The sequence below is a fragment of the Loxodonta africana genome, chromosome 19 (assembly GCF_030014295.1).
Source record: "Loxodonta africana isolate mLoxAfr1 chromosome 19, mLoxAfr1.hap2, whole genome shotgun sequence".
NCBI classification, from domain to species: domain Eukaryota; kingdom Metazoa; phylum Chordata; class Mammalia; order Proboscidea; family Elephantidae; genus Loxodonta; species Loxodonta africana.
Genome location: NC_087360.1, coordinates 71,029,691 through 71,051,493, shown reverse-complemented (window position 1 = coordinate 71,051,493; position 21,803 = coordinate 71,029,691). Strand labels below are relative to the sequence as shown.

Sequence of the window (21,803 nt, the reverse complement as noted above, 5' to 3'; positions counted from 1 at the left end):
GTTGATCTTTAATCTACCTTTACAGGATTTTCTATCAAAATTTGGCATTTTATTAGCAATATATTCTGGTCCTGCTTGATATTAAATTTAATATGTTGGTATCCTCTAGTTTTTGAACAAATAAAAATTCATTTTTACAACACATGGAAATAAATATTTGACTACATCTTTAAATTATTCCATCACTCAGCCCTTTTGAGGGTTCTGTTTTGTCCCTTTCTCTGTTATTTCCCTTTCCTGGCTGCCTTTGTCCTCTTCTAAAACAAATGTCCTAGGCTCACACCATCCTAATCTTAACAACAGATAGTTTGGGGTTGAAGATTGCAACGATTCTAAATAGGAATAACATATATCTTTACATGCATCTACTATACCTACTATTGCTGTGATTATATGTCACCAAATATTGAAAATAACTAATGTTTTGATTGGTGCTTTATTTTTATGATGCATTATAATTTTTAAAATGTCAAGTTTTTTTTTTCTGCTTCCCTAATTCATTCAATACTCAGTACCTACTATGTATACAGATAAAGAAATACATGGTTAACGGTGCCAGTTCACAAGAAGCTTAAAACTTGGTAGTTAGACTGATTAAACCATTATCCAGGACATAGAGGCTAATGCACTAAAAAGGTGTCATTCCTTTTGCTGTGATACAGCATAAAGGATAGGTGTAAGGTGAGTTTTTTGTTTTTTGGCTTTTTCTGGCCCATTTTTTCTTAAAGCATTAGTATTTAGATGAGTATATCCTCCTGTAAGAAACTACAAATTTAAATGAGCAGGCAATTGGAGAAGCATGATTTAAATTTGGAAAGATTAAGGGAAGGGTTTCTTTAAATGTCAGATTCCTACTATGTAAGTGTTTGCTCATTCATAAATGGTGATAATCCCGCCCATTCCACAAGGTATTTGACAAGATTCAGTGAAATAATACGATCAATGTGTGTAGTCCAGCTTGCAGGATATAGCAGAACCTCTGGGAATTAGATTTCTACTTCTGTCATAAGTTTTTGAGGAGTTTGAACGTATTTAGAATAGTCACATACCTGCTTTTGAGCACTCCAACACTCCTGTCACCATCCCACTTAAGCTGCCCATATTATCCAAGCTCACATCCATGTGTCATTGAGATAAGAAGAAGCTGTAATTGACCAAATAATCATCAAAGCATAGAATTGAATTAATTCTTTTGGAGGTTGACCTCCTAGCTCCTCACGCAGCATCACATTGAATAAATGAATTTATTTAAATTGACAGCTTATAAATCTAGAACTATGTTCTTGAAAACATACACCCATTTTTAAGACCAGATTTATTAAAAATTATCCTCTGGCTGAAAATAATGTTGCAATATTCGAGTTCCATGAGGAACATCCAGTGAAGTGTAAGGAGTATATGAGATTAGTGCATTTTTTTGTGTTTGTATTTAAGTTTTTAGGGTTACATGTATTTGTGGTAGAACCCTGGCGACACAGTGGTTAAGAGCTTGGCTGCTAAGCAAAAGTTCGGTAGTTCAAATCCACCAGACGCTCCTTGGGAAATCCTATGGGGCAGTTTTCCTGTGTCCTATAGAGCCGCTGAGTTGAAATCAACTTGATGGCAATGGGTCTGGGCTCGGTATATTTGTGGTGTTGTAATATAAATGGAATTTCTCAGGATTCTTGGTTTACAGCCTTCTCCCTCAGTATAACACTTCTCTAAGTATCTTGTTTGACCAGTATCTTAAGAATCCCTGTGTGGTAAATTGCTATTTTGAGAACGCTTCAATAGACCATGGCTCCCATCATTCATACCCTTGTCTTGTACCCTCCCACATTGACTCTGAGCTAGCTTGTGCTTTGATGAATAAAATAGGTGGAGTGGTTCCATGCCAGTTCTAGGACTATTCCTTGAATTGGCCTGACAGCTTCCAGTTTCTTACTTTGGGAATGCTCCTTCCTGGAACCCAGCTGCCATGCCCTGAGACAGCCCAAGAAGCCATTTAGAGAGACCCATCTGGCTAATAAGCCTAACTGAGCCTCTTTTCCAGCCTCCAGGTGACACTGGCCATCTTAGTACCCTAGCTTACACTACATGGGGCAGAAAACTGCCCAGCCCACCTACCATTGTTGGAGGGTTTGTTATGGACTAATAGGTAACTGAAATACCCTATTATAAAAAAACAGAACTCAATGTTTATTATCAATCGGGCAAGAAATATTATGTCTTTTTTCAGATGGATAACTAAAAATGGGTCTTTCATAACTGCTTGAAAGAATAAGAAAGGATTTAAAAATATCTCCCCAAATATACTTATTTGTCTCTTACAATTTAAGTTATTTTTTTTCTTAGGATTGAGAAAATAATTTCCAGTGCATCTTTTGGGAGTCATGGTATTGAGGGAAAAAGCAGAAACTTGAAGCTAGAAGACCAAGTTTTAAGTTATGACTGTTACTAATTATGTGATCACCACAAGTTTTATTGTATCTCTGAGTTCTTGTTTTTTGTAGCCTAGAAAGGGAAGGGTTTGGTTCAGATGAGCTCTAAAGTACCTTTGAACTTTTAACATTGAAGATTTCAATGTATTTTATCATTTACTCTTCATCAGAGTTAGGACTAATATACCTATAGTACTGAGTTGGATTGTGTAAGAGTCTATAGAGTTACGCTGGACAAAAGCTCATGGTATCCGGGATAAAGTTTATATAGAACCTTTTCTCCCTTTAAGAAAGTGTTAGCATGACCTCAGGGCACATTCCTGGCTTCCCGTGGCCTTTAGTGCCCTATCGTCCTTCTTTGTTCTTGCCAAAATCTTGGTGGATAAAAGGCCATGCCAGTTTTTCGTTTCCAGCTTCTATGGATCATAATTCAGATGTTACTTAGGATTAGGAGAAGGTCAGAATACAGTAAGTCTACGGGACTCTTCAGGTACCCTAGGTTTAATTACATATCAGATCACCTGCTTAGGGTACATCTTGCTGAGCAATGCATGTCTTATTATAATGGAGAAATCCCTTAAAGCAAATTCTTTTGCCTACTTAGGTTGGGATATATATTGTATAAAATCTTTATGTTTCTGTATATTCATTTTGTAACAATGAGGGCTTTTCTATTTTTCATTAGGGAATCGTGTATACTAAAACTATCTCTGTTTTGTCAAGCGTGACATTTCTGCTGGTGAGGGTAATTAGTACCCATGCCAACTGTGCTCTATTTCTCTCTTTGGAAAAAGAAGTTTCAGTAGACACGGACTACAGCGGTTAAAAAGCAGGTGGGAAAAATTAGAAATTCATTTTTGCTTTACTTAGCCAGCCTCCTCCAGCTTTGGGTTCTCCTACACACTCATAACCAGGAGCACACGTTTCCTGCAGGTGGCTACATTAGACTAGTTGAGGGATAGGAAAGGACCGAGTACTGGATTATTGCTATCAAATTATTAACATTTGGTTTATAAGTCAAATTACAAAGGTGACACTTCACCATATCCTTTTAAAATTGTTGAAGCCTAAGTTTAAAGTGTTTTGCTGCCTCTACAAGTAGACTAAACTCTTTATTAGTAGGTAGATTACAAATACGACAGTAACTTGAAAAACAACCGTACGTGAGAGTGGCAAGGGAACAGGATCTGACAGAAATACACAAGGTGGCTTCAGTGGTATTGCCGATGTCCTAGTTCTTCAGTTGACTGGGATGGTGCGCTGTGTTTATTATTATGCTTCATAACTTATATACTATTTATATATCAGCTATTACTTGATAAAGATATTTAAAAAACATCCTTGCAGTGATTATCTGTATACTCTTTTTTGTTTAAACAAATAAACTTTTCGTTTGATATCATTTGACCGTACAGTATTCTGGAAAAAGTTCTTAAATCCCTCTAGTAAAGGGTGAACCTTACTGTATAGAAGGCTTATTTAAGTACAAAGAGAAGTTTGATTTCAGGAAATTCTTCCAGCCTGATGAGAAGTAGCAACAGGAGACTGAAGAGCTAATAATTGATATAGGAACTCTGAAATGATCTATTGCTTGAGTTAACATGATTAGAAACAGTTGTTTGGCCCCAATATAAAGCCAATATGAACTATTCATTTCTTAATTCATTGCTTGCCAGTGACCTGGTTATTCTCGTATTGTTGCCCACCCCTACCCCTGTCTTTTAAAGGCCTTTTATTAAACTAAAACCAAACCCATTGCTGTCGAGTTGATTCCGACAGGTCACTATAGGACACAGTAGAAGTGCCGCATAGAGAGTGGCTGGTGGATTTGAACTGCTGACCTTTTGGTTAGCAGCCAAACACTTAACCATTGTGCCACCAGGGCTCTAGAAGTAATGGCTTAGGAAGTCTATTTTTCTATCTCACTCTCTCTCATACATATGCATCCATTCACTCATTAAACCAAAAAGCCAAGCCCATTGCCATTGAGTCAATTTTGACTCATAGCAATTTACTCACTAGTTGAATTAGAATTATAAAAGGATATTTCTAAAAGTATCAACAATCTTTATACTGTACTATTTAGAAGAAAACTGTTTCATTGACTAAGAGGACATTTTTCTCTAACAAGGATGACATGAATAGTAAAACCTTAGAAATATACTATAAATACCATACACAGTCACTTGAAATGTATATTTGGGTATTTTTTTTACACAAGTAAATTTGGAAACAGACTAGTTCTAAATATAAAATGTTTCATATTTTGATTTTCCTTTTATAAAGATGCTTTAATTTTTGATGCTATGATAACGCCCTATTTTGATACCATAAAAATGCCCACTGAAGTACTCCGCTGGTTTAGAAAGGGTTCAGTACCTGAGTTGGGGAACAATGGCAGAGAACAGAGCTAGAGATCTCTGCTCTTAGCAGCCTTTGGTTGATGCATTCATATGTGCAAACCCGGAAACAAGAACAACCTTGTCACTGAAGGAACTTTGAGGGGGCAGCGTCTCTCTAAAACCATAGCGCTGTTAAAAAAAAAAAAAAAAAACCCAAACCCATTGCCATGGAGTAGATTCCCAGCCCTCATAGCTACCCTTTAGGACAGAGTAGAACTTACCCCATAGAGTTTCCAAGTTAGTAATCTTTACAGAAGCAGACTGCCACATCTTGATCCTGCAGAGTTGCTGGTGGGTTCGAACTACCAACCCTCCAGTTACCAGCCAGTCGCTTTAACCACCATGCCACCAGGACTCCTTACCCATTGCTGTCGAGTTGATCTAACTCATAGTAACTCTATAGGACAGAGTAGAACTGCCCTATAGGATTTCCAAGGAGCAGCTGGTAGATTTGAATTGCCGACCTTTTGGTTATCAGCCAAATGCTTAGCCACTGTGCCACCAGGGCCCCACCAGATCAGCTCAGGAATTTGTGAGTCCACCAGTTTACAAGTTATTTTGACTATCTAATGATCTAACATAAAATAATTCCGTGCTAGGTAATCTTTCAGTGTGCATCTTGTTTACTGTTTCATGAATGAGTCGTCTGTCTGTTATAGGTTAGTTAGAATCTTTGATGCTTAGGTACGTAAACCTAAGATTGCAAATATTAATTATAAAAAGGAATTCATGTGAGGTTTGAGTAATATGAACACTTTTCCCCTTAAAGTCTAAAACAACAAGTTACTATCAGACTAAGAAACCTGGTTTCCATAAAGTCTGCCAGCTGTTTCTCATTAAATAATGCAAAACTAATGTTGCACCTTCTGAGAGTGCTAAGCATACAAACCCTAAGAGAGGATGCTAGAAACTCATTTTCATGCATATATTTCAATTCTGCTGATGCTGAGGCTGGAAAAGGGAAACACAAATTGCTGGCTGTTAAAAAATCCCCTTGGAGTTTTCACAGTGATAATGTTAAGTTAAAATTGAATTAAGTTGGCATTCAGAGCTTTACTCTCACAAAGATTACCCTATGGAGTTTTTGTTCTTTCTTGTCTTCTCATTTCCTTTCCCTTTTCTTTCTCTACCCAGTACATGCACTGAAAATAAAGATAGTCCCTGTATATTCTCACTTTAAAAATAAATTTTTACTACATAAGGCAGTTGGAATAAGAACTTTGTTTAATATTTCATAAATTCTGCAAATTTTGAATGCCTTAAGTTCCTTCCTAAAGGTAGTACATGTGCTACTTTGGAAGAATGTCCTCTCCGAGGCTATAGAATTCCAGTCAGCTAGTATTCTGTCTCTGTGAAGTCTACCTAGAATTCATAGAATGTTCTTTGGAGAGGCCTTAAATGGCATCTAGTTCAACCTCCCAGTGCAGTGGTGGAACCTTCACTGTTAGCTCTGACAGGTTGTCATCTAGGCTCCCCTTGAATACATTAAAGAAACGAGAGCTCATTGGTTCGGATCAGGCCGTACGTGGATCAGTATCTGATCTGTGTGTCATCCTTCGCTGTTGTTCTTAGCTGCTGTGGAGTTGAGTCTGATTGTGGTGACCCCGTGTTTGCAGAGTAGAACGGCTCCATAAGGCTTTCAAGGCTGTGACCTTTTAGAAGGACATCCCCAGGCCTGTCTCCTGAGGCACCTCTCGGTGGGTTCAAACCACCAACCTTTCAGCTAGTGGTCAAGCGTTAACCATTTGCACCACGGAGGGATAGATGGTCATACTTTACAAAAGAATTTAATCAACTAGAGGGTGACCAGGAAGGTAGTCAGGAAATTCTCCTGTGAAAAGCAGTTTAGGTAACTGGTGAGGTTGAGTTTAAGAAGAGACCAAAATGAGTGTCTGCCAGAGATAAGTAGAAAAATACTGTACTGGCGAGGAGGCTGAATAAATGATGCCTTCTGATCTCAATATTCTGTTATTCTTCCTTGTCCTCATTACCTACTATTTTTATACAGTTTCTTTTATTAAGAAGCCCCACATTTCTGGGGCCTTTATCCAATGGTATGGTCACGCTGTAGTTATTGGTAGAATTTAATGTATGATGACCTGTGGATCAAAGACAGTCAGAACTACCAAGGAGACCCCTGCCCTGCAGGACAAACTCTTCCTGCCATTCAGCCAGATTAGTCCATATCTGAACACCCTATCCAGAGCCCGAGCACCCAAAGAGGTTAAAGAGTACTTTGTATTTTCAAAATGTTTTTATATCTTCCATGTCATTTTAGCCTCAAAACCGCTCTGTGAGGAAGCTGGGACTATTGTTGAACCTCTCCCCTCCCTTTTAGAGATTGTGGCTTAAAAACATATTAATACGTTAGAACTACAGGGATGGTTCATGCGTGTTAATGACAAATAACGAATTGCAAAGAACGCGAATTTCCAGAACACCTAATTGTGCTCATGAGGAACCTTTACATAGATCAACAGGCAGTTGTTCAGACAGAACAAGGGGATACTGAGTGGTTTAAAGTCAGGAAAGGTGTGCGTCAGGGTTGTATCCTTTGACCGTACCTATTCAATCTGTGTGCTGAGCAGGTAATCTGGGAAGGTGGACTATATGAAGAAGGATTGGAGGAAGACTTATTAACAACCTGGGTTATGCAGATGACACAACCTTGTTTGCTGAAAGTGAAGAGGACTTGAAGGACTTACTAATGAAAATCAGAGACCACAGCCTTCAGTATGGATTGCACCTCAACATAAAGAAAACAAAAATCCTCACAACTGGACCAATGAGCAACGTCGTGATAAACAGAGAAAAGATTGAAGTTGTCAAGGAGTTCATTTTACTTGGATCCACAATCAACAGCCTTGGAAGCAGCAGTCAGGAAATCAAACAACGCATTGCATTGGGCAAATCTGCTGCAAAGGACCTCTTTAAAGTGTTGAAAAGCAAGGAGGTCACCTTGAAGACTAAGGTGCACCTGAGCCAAGCCATGGTATTTTCAGTGGCATCATACGCATGTGAAAGATGGACGATGAATAAGGAAGACCGAAGAAGAATTGACGCCTTTGAATTGTGGTGTTGGCGAAGAATATTGAATATACCATGAACTGCCAAAAGAACGAACAAATCTGTCTTGGAAGAAGTGCTCCCAGAATGCTCCTTAGAGGCAAGGATGGCGAGACTGTGACTTACATACTTTGGACATGTTGTCAGGAGGGATCAGTCCTTGGAGAAGGACATCATGCTTGGCAAAGCACAGGAGTCGGTGGAAAAGAGGAAGACCCTCTATGAGGTGGACTGACACAGTGGCTCCAACAATGATCTCAAGCATAACAATGATTGTAAGGATGGCACAGGACGGGGCAGTGTTTCATTCTGTTGTGCATGGGGTCGCTGTGATTCGGAACCGACTCGATGGCATCTAATGACAACAACGAATGGTCCTGATGCAGTCCCCTGTGTTGAGACCATATCTGTTGTTAGATGTGTTTAGTACCGTGCCTTAGAGAATAACTGACAAGAGGGCCAGGACCAGAGGAAAAGTCTTATCATGGGGAAGAAAGCATATTATTATAAAGGGATCTAGTGGTTGTATTCTATAGGAGAGAAGTTAGAAGACGCCTGGTTTTTAGAAAGACGTGAATAAAGTAGCTTTTTGTTTGTTTGCTCCATTCTACTTTGTGATATCAATTTTCAGTCTCCTTAAAATCTCTTTGTAATAATAGGCCAAGAGTTGAGAAACTTCAAGCAAACCGCCTAATCTTCATTAGCCTAAACTATCCCTTCAAAAGACAAGCATCAGCAGTGAGATGTATTTATTTCCGTGGAGTCGTGCCCATATTGATTCTCTAGCTTTTCCTTTGTTTAGACTCTGATTTGAGTATCACTGTCTCAGAGAGCTTCTTAGCTCTACCTAGCCAGCAGATTAGTCATGCCTCTGTGCCTGAGGGACCTTTAATAAGCTCTGATGGTGTGTTCATTACATTTTCTCAGGAACTTTGTATTAATGGCTGATTTACTGTTTTATTTGTAAAAGGGAAACACTGATCTGTCTTAACTAAGTGAGAGGTTTGAATGAGATGTGGTTTGATAAGATAGCCAGAGCAGAGGTAGAAACACCTAAATGTCCATTTACAAATGATTGGAAAATAACTATGTACGTGCAAAAGAAGTAGTACACAGCCATTACGAAGACTAAGATAGACCTATAGGTACTAACATACTAAAAGGAAAAAGCAAATTGTAAAGAGTATGTATGATACAAACCTATTAGTGTAAAAAGAGCAGCAACAGAAAGAACTCAGAGAAAACGCACACATACACACGCTGATACACACAGGAAGACATCCCGAGTGACACGTGTGACACTGGTAGCAGTGATTGCCTTTAGGAAAGGAGGTTTGCTGGGCTGGAGGGAGAAATAGAGAACACTCTTTGCTTTTTATTATATACCTTTCTGTACGAGCTGAATTTTCACAGAGAGGATATGTTATTTTCATGGTTTAAAAAGGAATTCTACTGCAGAGGGAATGGTGAACAAATGAGGCCAATTAAAACTGAATAAATCCCAACAACAATGGAAGACCAAGTATTCCTGAGGAGTAGGTTTTGGGGGAATACTAGGAGCTAACTTTTGGACATAATAAGCATGAGATACCAGCTAGATGTCCATATGGTGATATCAAGTCAGCAGTTGGACTGTAAGAGCCTGGAGTTCAGCAAGATGGACTGGGCTGGAGATAGAACTGAGGAGTTGTCGGGTTATGGTTTACGCGCCACAAGACTGCATGAGATCCCCAAAGGAATGAGTATAGATGATGAAGGAGAGTGGTCACTTCAGTGTGGAAAAGATGAGGAGCAGCCAGCAAAGAAGACTGAGAAGGGGTGACCATCAGGGTAGGAGGAAAACTGGGACTGTGGTGTCCTAGACACCAAGAAGCAAAACATTTCAAGAAGGAGGAAGTGAACGATTATGTCAAATAATGCCAGTAGGTCAAGTAAGAAGAAGATTGATAAATGACCGTGAAGAAATAGCATCTAAGTGTGTAGGATATTTAATAAGGTGATAACTTATTAAGTTATAATTACATAGAAACTACCATTTGTTAAGCAGTTTTTATGTGACATATACTGTATTAGGTGCTTTATATAATTATTGTTAATCCATAAAACAACCCTGCATGGTAGGAATTTATTTATAATTTCCATTTTACAGTTACTGGAAGCCAAGGCTTAGAGATGTTAAAAAATTAGCTCAAAGCCAGAATGCACACCTGATCTTTACTTATTTCCTTCTACCATGCTGCCTGGACTTGTGTGACAGTCATTCAGGGGCTGCATCCACTGTTTACAACGGGCTTGTCAGGTGTCACTGTTTTAGCTGTGCAGTTTGTTAATTTACAGGACAGGTCAAAGCTAATTTAAGTGCTTTATACTGAGCTGCAGATCTATTTTATAAAAAGCAAAGATAGATATATTGAAGTTTGTTTTTTTCTTACGGCCTGAATCCAACCTATTCTCTTGGCTCTAGAGGAAGCTCTGAATTATGAGATTTATTTAAATAAATATTCTTTTTTTCTGTAAACATCATATAATATGAAGATACAGATAAGTTTTTGCATTTGCAGTTGTTTCATAGTTTCCCACTCTATGTGCTTTTGTCTTTTAAAATATTCTCAACAAAAGCATTTGTTGTTAGACTAAATCTGACATTCACAACCTGGCAACGTTACTGTCCTGTATGCAGTGATATCTTCTTAAATGTTTGCTTCTTGTGTTAACTAGTTTACAGTCACCATGAATTATCAAGTAACAGGCATGAATATTTTACAAATGAGTCTGCTTTATTTATTCAAAACTGAAATTACACTGTTAATTATCCCAGCAAGTAGAAAATTACTTTTATCATTGCTTTGTACTACATGATCGCCAAGGACCTTCCCCCAGAGCACACAGAAAGAGAGAGCCTTCTCTTAGAGCTTGCCCCTTGAATTCAGCCTTCTAGACTCTTAACCTGTGAGAAAATAAATTTCTGATCTTTAAAGCCACCCAATTGTGGTATTTCTGTTATAGCAGCACTATGAAACTAAGACAGCTAGGATGAGTGATTTTATCCTAATTTACACACGAAGAAACTGGGGTACATAGGCAATACAACTTTTCCTAAGGGTTTCATAAGGCCTGGGAGTATAATAAGGGTTCTTCACATTCCTTTCAGGACTTTCTGAAGTTCTGCATGGTCTCATTATCAGCTGTGCATTGCTTGACGATATTTTCTAAACTTAAAGACTCTCAGAACATATGAAATTCATGGAGTACCCTGACAATACTACGGGATAAGACAGTACAATATGGAGGACTTCTCTTGTCGCTTGTCATTTGGAGTATGTGAAGAAAATGAATCAAAAAGCTTATTAAATTTTAAGGTCCCAAATAGGAAACAGGAAAAATGAAGGAAAGCACATTAAAAAAATGTTAAATCTTGTGTGAAAAGCTGCTATAGTATTTAAACTTTAAGTAAATGAGCAAATATGGAAAAATTACTATGGGTGCAAAGAAGCCTTTAATTAAAATAATGTTATTTCTGATCAACAGAAAAGATGAGGAGTTTGATTATTTTAATTACAATATTGAATTTAAGCAGTGATTAATAACTTGGTTCAAATTTAAATGTGACAGGAATTAGTCGGGAAGAAACTATATTTTCCTCCTGTATTTATACTATTTTATCAAGATATCAAGATATATGGAGCCCTGGTGGTAAAGTGGTTAAGAGCTACAGCTGCTAACCACAAGGTGGGCGGTTTGAATCTACCGGCTGCTCCTTGGAACCCTATGGGGCAGTTCTGCTCTGTCCTGTAGGGTTTCTCTGAGTCAGAATTGACTTGACAGCAGTGGATTTGGTATGTGGTACAGGATATATAAGAATGTATTTTATCAAGATATATATTACCTTGATATATTTCATTACATTCAATATTGCAGATTTGTTTTGACCTATTACTAGCAGCCATATGGAATGAATAGAGTACGTTGTCCTTTTGTTTCCCCTAAAGTTTCTAAAAATAGTTCTCTAGGGATGCTTTTCAACCTTTTCTCTTAAAGAGAAATTTTGAGAACGAGATTTTCAGATAAGGCCTTATGATTGAATTGGGATTTAAAAGTTAAAACTTGAAAAATGGGCAGGATTTGAGTAAGATAAGGGACACTGTGTCCAGTCATGGGGTATGTGTGCCCTGGTGTGTCTTCTCTGAACAGCGAGGACGGTTCATGTTACAAAGAGATAAGAAACAACGCAGGCTAGGGAGGGTTGGTGTGTTATTATTAGGTGCTGTTGAGTTGGTTCACACTCATAGTGACCCTGTGTACAACAGAACAAAACATTGCCCAGTCTTACACGATACCCACAATCACTGCTGTGTTTGAGCCCATTGTTGCAGCCACTGTGTCAATCCATCTTGTTGAGGTTCTTCCTTTTTTTTGTTGACCTTCTAGTTTGCCAAGCATAATATCCTTCTCCAGGGACTGTTTCCTCCTGATAACATGTCCAAAGTACATGTGATGAAGTCTCACCATCCTCGCTTTTAAGGAGCAGAAATTCTGGCTATACTTGTTCCAAGACAGATTTGTTCATTCTTCTAGCAGTCCATAGTATATTCACTCTTCTTTGCCAACACCATAATTCAAAGGCATCAAATCTTCTTTGGTCTTACTTACCCATCGTCCAGCTTTCAGTTGCATATGAGGTGATTGAAAACACCATGGGTTGGGTCAAGTGCACCTTAATCTGCAAAATGAAATCTTACTTTTTTAACACTTTAGAGAGATCTTTTGCAACAGATTTGCCGGATGCAATGTGTCCTTTAATTTCTTGACTACTTCTTCCATGGCATTGATTATGGATCCAAGTAATAGGAAATCCTTGACAACTTCAGCCTTTTCCCTATTTATCATCATGTTGCTTATTGGTCCAGTTGTGAGGATTTTTGTTCTCTTTATGTTGAGGTGTAATCCATACTGAAGGCTATAGACTTTGATCTTCATCAGTAAGTGCTTCAAGTCCTCTTCACTTTCAGCAAGCAAGGTTGTGTAATTTGTATATCGCAGGTTGTTAATGAGTCTTCCTCCAATCCTGATGCCCCGTTCTTCTTCATATAGTCCAGCTTCTGGGATTATTTGCTCAGCATATAGATTGAATAAGTGTGGTAAAGGATACAGCCCTGACACACACCTTTCCTGACTTTAAACCACACAGTATCCCCCTTTTCTGTTTGAACGACTGCCTCTTGGTCTATGTTTAGGCTCTGCACGAGCACAGTTAAGTGTTCTGGAATTCCCATTCTTGACAGTGTTATCTGTAATTTGTTATGATCCACACAGTTGAATGACTTTGCATAGTCAGATAAACATCTTTCTGATATTCTCTACTTTCAGCCAGGATCCATCTGACATCAGCAGTGATATCCCTCATTCCACGTCCTGTTCTGAATCTGGCCTGAATTTCCGACATTTCCCTGTTGATGTATTGCTGCAACTGTTATTGAATTAGCTTCAGCATAATTTTACTTGTGTGTGATATTAATGATATTGTTGGATGATTTCCATTTTCTTTTGGATCATCTTTCTGTGGAATGGGCACAAATATGGATCCCTTCCAGTCAGTTGGCCAGGTAGCTGTCTTCCAAATTTCTTGTCATAGATGAGTCAGCACTTCAGCATTGCATCAATTTGTCAAAACGTCTCAATTAGCATTCTGCCAATTCCTGGGGCTTTTTTTTTTCCGCCAGTGTCTTCAGTGTGGCTTGGACTTCTTCCTTCAGTACCATCGGTTCTTGATCATGTGCTACCTCCTGAAATGGTTAAAGATGGACCAATTCTTTTTGGTACAGTGACTCTGTGTATTGTATATTCCTTCCATCTTCTTTTGATGCCTCTATGTCATTCAATATTTTGTCCATAGAATCATTTAATATTGCAACTCGAGGCTTGACTTTTTTCTTTAGTTCTTTTAGCTTGAGAAGTGCCAAACGTGTTCTTCCCTTTTGGTTTTCTAACTCCAGGTCTTTGCACATTTCATTATAGTAGTTTACTTTGTCACCTCAAACTGCCCTTTGAAATCTTCTGTTCAGCTCTTTTACTGTACCTTTTCTTCCATTTGCTTTAGCATCGGTAGGTAGGGTGGAGTTTGATTAATGAGGGCCTTGAAAAACAAATAGGGGAAATAGATGGATGGCACTGAAGTTAGAATTTGCCCTTGAGATGAAGGAACTATCTCCCAGCCAATTGTGAAATTTGGCATTTCAAGCTAGTATTTTTCTGTGTATATTAATATCCATTTAAATTTGAATACAGATTAAATGGCAAAGCAAAAATTATTTATGTGAAGCAGGGACAGTAATTCTTTTTTTTCTTTTCTAGTCTACTCCTTTACATCTAGCAGCGGGCTACAACCGAGTTCGAATAGTTCAACTTCTTCTTCAGCACGGTGCTGACGTTCATGCAAAAGACAAAGGGTAGGTGTATCACTCGTTTCCTTTAAGTGGGTCCATTCATGGCTTGTTATTGGTTTTGTTTTCATTATCTGATATGCTAAAAGTTTTAGCACTAAGCAAAGGAAGCCATATATCCCATTTCTTTATAGCTTACGGCACTTTAAAAATGTTTACAGCTTTGACATCAGACTTCATTTTCATGCTTCTATTTATTAATGATATTTCTCATGAATCAGTTTAATTTTATTACAATTCTATTATATGAAGTTAAGAGTTGTTTCTCTCAATTGCAGTTACTAATTTTTCAACTCTTAATTGCATTTCAGATAAAACAGATAAATAGAAAATTCTGATAATCTAGTAGCATGGCTGTCATATTTGTCACGTATGAAAGGATCATCTCTTATTAATAAAGCAAACTCATAAGTGTAAAGCATCCTAATTCTTTTTTCCTGGTGAAATAATCAAACATCTAAACTGAGAAAGCCTAAGAGGTCCTTAATGGGGGTGGGGGTGAGAAGAAAGCAGTTATGTCGTTTATTTTATGAATGGATGAATTTGGGAAAACCTCGTGCCGGTTTTCTATCTAGAATCCATGATATATGAGTTGGGTCTGCTATGACTTGGGTTTGCCCTTCTATGTGATGGGTTAACACTTCTCATTATCCCACCTTAAGATACTTAAAGCTAATCGAACCTACTCCCCAGGTAAAGCAGATTCATATTACACTTTTGAGTAGCATAGAGAAGACATGCCCTGGAGGAAGGTTTCTTCCACGTTGCCCCTTTCCATGTCAGGAACATAAAATGAAGAACTCAGTACCTGAGACAGTTTTCAGAAGGGGAATCTATCCATTTCAACTCTGCACTTTTGGGTGTTTTATTTCTCTCTTGGCTTTGCCAGGTTTTGTGCCGTACGTGAACGATGTCCCGATAGTATAGGGACATAAGTGCCTGATGCTCTTGTACATCTCTGGTTCCTTGTGCCTGTCTGACAACAGATGGGTGTACAATAGGTGAGCCGTCAGGATAAGTACACCACAAAAAAGGGCTTCTGACTCATTTAGAACAATCCTTTGATATGCAAGTTATAATAGGTTAGATATTTGATTCATATGCTGGAAATTACCACAAAAGTGACTAAAATAGTAGGAATATTTCCATTTACTACAAATTATCATTATTATTATTTTGGTAAATGCTTAATAGGTAAAACATGCCAGTTAGGACACGTCCTTCTGTTTACCTAAATGCTCTTTACGTTGGTATTATTATTGTCATCGTTAAGGACTATGATAAACATAACATGTTTGAGCATAAGCTGGGCTTTGAATTCTTGTATCAAAACTTGAAACTATTTTTATAATTCTGTTGGGATTTACTAGATTTTTGTTTCTTAGCACTTCATGGATAAATGACTACAGGCTGTTGGACATTAAGTATTTTAATTTGCCTTTTTTCCTTTAGTGGACTTGTGCCTCTTCATAATGCGTGTTCCTATGGACATTATGAAGTCACAGAACTGTTGCTAAAGGTAGGAGAAAGTAAAAATACTGAATATTTTTTCCTTGTTATTTTCTAACTTGTAATGAATTTTCATGTTTTTTGGGGCAATAAGATTTTTAAGAGAATAAAATAGTTTTTAAAATATTATCATTGCCTAAAAAAATTGAAACCATTGTATTCAACTTATTTTCAGCTGTTTTTAAAGTTGGAATTAATTTACTGCCATTTCCAAGAGTTGTAACCAAAATTTATAGTGAAATTAATGTGTTCTGAGTTTTTTTTTGATCCAGTGAAATGATCACTGACCTGGAAGTTTTTTCTCAATTCAGCATGGAGCTTGTGTGAATGCCATGGATCTCTGGCAGTTTACTCCACTACATGAGGCTGCTTCCAAGAATCGTGTAGAAGTTTGCTCTTTGCTACTTAGTCATGGTGCGGACCCTACCTTAGTCAACTGCCACGGCAAAAGTGCTGTGGATATGGCTCCCACTCCTGAGCTCCGGGAGAGATTGACTTGTATGTATTCATATCCTCGACTCAGCATTGCTTGGTGTAAATTAAAATGTCACATTTCTCTTTAGTTATTAGGGCTAGTGTTTTGTCTAATTGAAATAATTAGTCTTCAGTTCTTGGAAGTTTATAATCGTTAAAAGTTTATCACCTTCATTGCTAAACATATACTTTTCTTCATGAATTCCACAGGAATCTTACTTGTATACATACTTTGTATATATTTTGTGTTTATTTAAACCTGGTTCTAATTCATGCGTTGAGACTTCTTTTTTTTAAAGGCTAATGAGAAGGAGTCGATCCCGAATCCTTTATTGAATACCTGTTATGTGCCAGGCACTGGGGATGCAACAGTGAACAAAGCAGAAGAAAATCTCTAAGCTCCTGGAGCTTATATTCTTATGCTATTGATAATAGATAATATCTACCATTTTCGAGCTCAATTTCTCAAGCCCTGTGTAAGCACCTTACCCACATTATCTCATTTAAGCTTTTTGTTTTATTTTTAAATTAAAGAATACTTTGCATCTAGTGTGGTTTGTCCTTTTTAGTATATAGTTCTGTGACTTTGGACAAGCACATGCAGTCATGTAACCGGCACCGCAGTCCATGTTCATTATTTTATGATGGATGAATTTTTGAAAACTTTGTACCAGTTTTTGGTGTAGCCTCCAAGGATATAAGAATTGGGCCTATGTGAAAGGCTAACATTTCTCATTTTCTCACCTTAACTTCTGCTACCCCCCCACATTTCTACATGTTCCTTCATGGTCAGCTTCTCTTAAAAATCCTTTCAGTGGAGGCATTTTGAGTCTTTATCTCAATTTCTAGACACTTGCTTAGGTAAGTTAAACACCTGAGAAAATCTTTGCTAAGTGGTAGTTTAATGAAAAGGCACAGTCAAAATGATGCTGGCGTCATTTATGTTTCAACAGGTTTTAATCTAGTTATCTTAACCCAAGAAGAGTTCCCTGAAATTTTCATCTGTTTTAAGTGGAAATTTAAACTTGTTTTGGTACTTGAACAAATGATACCTAGCAGATTACACGCTAGCACAAACCAGATTGCAACTGGGCAGGTGTCTTCGTAGTGAGTCCTTTTGGTAATGCATTTATTCTCTCTCCCAGCTGTGCGGCTCTTACCATATGCTGTCTTGCATTATAGAGTTCATTTTTCTACATGTGTGTTCTGTCTTTCCAATGTAATTTAAATTCTTAGAGAGAAAGACCTTTGGTTTTATTGTTCTTTGTCTTAGCACCTGCACAGTGCTTTGTACCTAATAAAAATGTGTTGATGGCATCTGTATTTGGGCCTACTTATCTACCCAGCCCCACCTAGCTCAGTGTATTGTTGTGCGTAGTATGTGCCCAGCAAGTTTATTGAATTAGATTTGACTTAACTTAAAACTTATAGTTTTCTCTTTTTGTAGTTTTATAGCCTGGCTCAACTTTGTCCCCATGTCACCAATTGACTCTTTTCCCTTCTTTCAACCATTTGTCTAAATTATGAGTAGTAGTATATGTTTTTATATTGCATTTCACTGCCCTTTCTTATTCCAATGTAGACATGAAAATTTAACCTAAATTTATATAGTTTTATAAAAGGCACAGTTCCCTGACTGGCATACTCTTCAGACTTTTTAATATCTATTTCATCGAATAAGATTCTGCCAAGGAATTATTTGAAGAAAATGACTTAACAAAGTTGAACCTTTACTAACTGCAGTTTTCATTACCATGTTCACATTTACAATTTCTTTTTTTAAAGAAAATCATATAGGAAACAAAATATTTTTCTCTCATGCACATGGATACAACATTTTCCTTACACACATTTTCTGCTCTTTCTTACCTATTTATTTGTCATCTTTTTGAACACAAATAAGATTAAGTCTGCACATATTGAGAGCTGAAAATACTGAAAGTAGCTTTGATTCTTGTTGTAAAAGTGCGTTTAGAAAGAGTCACTCTCAGGCGTTTCGTAAATACGAAGTTTTCAGGGTCCGTTTGAGTCATTTGCAGCTTTACGCCCTTCCTAACAACTTCCCTGAGGTGTCAGAACGGATCTTTGTGTTACTTTTACATTTAGATGTTTAGAAGGACAATTATAAGCTGATAGATTTTCCCTCCTTTGGGTTATTTATTTTTAATCTTGAATATTTGTCAATTATATATATAAAAAAAAAATTTTTTTTTCATATATGTAGAAAATCAATTTGGGCCAGAATCTTTACTTCTTTTCTAAAAGATAAGGAATATTTCACATTTTGTTTTTTAAGAAAATATCATGCTGTTTAATTGCATTATAATTTCCTAATTTACTTAGTGCTGCAAAGTCTTTTTTTAATGTTTTTTATGAATTTGCTTGCTAATTTTTTTCCAAGCTATATTTCTTGGACTTAGGAGAGTAATTTAAAAGATAAAATTGCTTTATCACTTTGATACTTTTAGAACATATGTCGTTAGAGAAAATGCCAGAATGATTTGAATTCAGCTTAAATTTTTCTGAACTGATGATTCAAGCAAAACTGCTTTTTGCTTGAGGTCGCTCCTCAACACATCACTTTCCTTCGCAGCTGTCAGAATCCTGCCCCTTACATGCGGCGGTCTGCAGTTCTCTCAATTCATTCGTCCCTAACTTAATCATTAAATGAGAATCTATAATTTTGTTATTTGAATTTACCGGCTTACTTTCATTTCATTTGACCTTGATTTTTTGTTTCTGATGTTAAACACTATACTTTGAGGAATTGAGAATGATAAAGTACCGCTACACAGGAAGTTGTTTTTTTAAAAAATGTTTGCTTTTTTTTTTTTTCCTCCCATGACTTATTTTGTAAATATTCCAGGGCTTTGAACCGGTTCTTCCCAGTTGAGTCATGGCCGAGGAAGCAAAACCGGAACTAACCCTAATTTTTTAAATTTGCGTGAACCAGAAAGGGAAAAATTACAAGTCAAAGCCCTGCTAGAAACCTAATCTCCCTCTTAGGGAACAATGGCAGCATATGTGTTGCATAGCAACCAGACCTCTGGCCCCTAAGTAGGATTTTGGGCAGAGTCGGAAACAGCGGTGCCCGGCTCAAAGATGGCAGCTGACCGCTCCGCTATGAATGTGTATTACTCTGCAAAGTCCTGCCAGTAATCCAGTCTCACACATCAGGCTCCTGAAAGGGCTCACTATGCCTGTTCCAAGTCTCGTATTCCTGGGCCTCAACCCATAATTTTTCCCATTCTGGCTATTGTGCCAGATCACCCTAATTGTAAAAATTTGGGTCTGTTCCAGTTTTGCTTCATCAGCCATGCTGAACTTGTTCCAACCAGTTCAAAGCCCTAAAATACTCAGCATTCATGCAACAAATATTTATGGAGTATCTACTATGTGCCAAGTGCTATGCTAGGTGATGGGGCTACCATAACAAATGAGAGTGTGGTATGTCCTGTAATAAGACCAGGTGCAAGTGCTGTGAACCTCATAAGAAGGAATTCTTACCCAATAATGGGGGAGGTCAGGAAGGCTGATCCAGAGTATAGAAATTGAGGTTTTAAACCATGAATGGTAGTTAATGAGGAGTGCATGTTTTTACACGTGTGTGTCTTTGTCTCTGTCTTTTGAGGGAGAGAGAGGAGCAGTGATAGGGCCCTCAGAGGAGTGGTGAAAGGAAAAGAGAAGGAATATTGTACCAGGCCTGAGATGAGAAGTCTCTTAGGTCATTCCTCATTTGTAACTTTCTAGAGCAATCTTCAGCATTCTGTTAAGTTGGTGATAAGTTGGCATCTCAAAATACAAACCAAATTTGTAAAATGGTAAATAAGACCAACACGTTATTGTATTCTGGTTTATGCAATTAATTTAAAAACGACTTTTTAAAAATTCTCTGACCTGCTTTTACAAATAATAAAATATTAAATGTTCTTTGAAAAATTTTCCAGCTCTGGCACTTCCTCTATAAGTCACTGCTTTTCTCTTCTGTGTCAAGACAGTCACTACCAATCTTTTGGTGACCGTTTCTCTAAATGCCTTTGTCTATATCACTACCTATAGTTAATTGTGGTGGTAAATATATATATATATATATATATATGTTTACAACTGAGGGATCTTAAATGTCCCCCAAAAGGAAACCAATTAAATAATTAACAGCGTACTCACACACTGGGATACTTTACAGCATTTAGGTTGCCTCAGTTTTAAAATTTTGTTTCAATGACTTATCTTTTTGTGTGTGTGTCTTTATGGACTCTAAGAGCCTAAATCAGTTTTCTCTCAGAACATATATATTTGAAAATTTTTTCATTAATCTGCACCTTTACCATGTTGTCATATTGCTCCTGTTGCCAAAATAGAGGCATATGTAAAATTAATAGTTCTACTACTTATTTATAGTCATGGGAAGGATTTTTATGAATATGAAATCTTTATTATGTCAATCATTATCTCACTAACAGATGAATTTAAAGGTCATTCCTTACTACAAGCAGCCAGAGAAGCAGACCTAGCCAAAGTTAAAAAAACACTTGCTTTGGAAATCATTAACTTCAAACAACCTCAGTCTCATGAAACAGCACTGGTGAGATTTTATTGTTAATTCATTCCTTGGGTATATAACAGTATTGCAAGCACGAAATATGATTTTCATTTCAGAAACCTTAAAGTAATTTTAGCAACTGAAATGTCAGGAATTTGCATTTTAATGTTGGTTGCATTGATTTTTAAATTTGGTTTGGGCAATGATTCTTTTCATGGGTGAGGGAATAGACATTTGCTCAACTTTGATTTGGAAATTATTTTTTTACCTTTGTCTTTATATAACCTATTATAACAAATCTACTTTGTGGCCAGTGCTTTCATAAATTACAAGATGTGGTTTTCCCTATAGAATCTTCTTTTTCTTGTGGTTGCTAGATAAATACTGTATTTGTTTTCTCTAGAAGATTAAAGTGTGTTTTCAAAGATACTTGCATCATTCTTTGGAGCAATTATATTCAAAGAACTGATGACATTCATTCTAGAAACATGATGAGATTATGAATTTTCTGTTGGAGACCACAAATTATCTTTCAGCTATTCGTGTTTTTTCTTGTAATGCACCTTCAGAAAGATTAGTTCATTTTCCTGGACACTGACCACATTAAGGCCCTGATATGAGGCTGGTTAGTGATTGTCACTCCTGAATTCAGAATTTAAGCCTATGTGATGCCTGTATCACAGATCTCTAAGTATGCTTCGGGTAACACTCTCACACCTCCCTGGCACAAACTGTGGTCAGACTTTAGTCAGTATCTGCTGAAAACAACATTAAAAGAGTCACCAAACTGAAAAGGGCTTACTATACATGCATTTAATATGACTCGAGCTGAGGTTCGTGTACACTCAAGCCACACAGCATTGTGCCAGGAGGTACTTAGCCACACAGTAAACCTGGCCTGCTTTCCCGGAGCCTTCACTTCATTCAGGAGTAAGTGATTTTTTAATTT

General features: G+C 37.3%; 1 protein-coding gene across 1 annotated transcript in view; it reads left to right on the top strand.

The window, feature by feature from the left end:
* The window catches only part of TNKS (tankyrase), a 201,564-nt gene that overhangs the window by 111,396 nt on the left and 68,365 nt on the right, over window positions 1-21,803 (top strand). Inside the window, exons 6-9 of the mRNA XM_003412556.4 lie at window positions 14,240-14,334; window positions 15,781-15,847; window positions 16,149-16,335; window positions 20,775-20,896. Of these exons, the coding sequence (XP_003412604.3) occupies window positions 14,240-14,334; window positions 15,781-15,847; window positions 16,149-16,335; window positions 20,775-20,896 (471 nt within the window). The remainder of the gene's footprint in view (window positions 1-14,239; window positions 14,335-15,780; window positions 15,848-16,148; window positions 16,336-20,774; window positions 20,897-21,803) is intronic.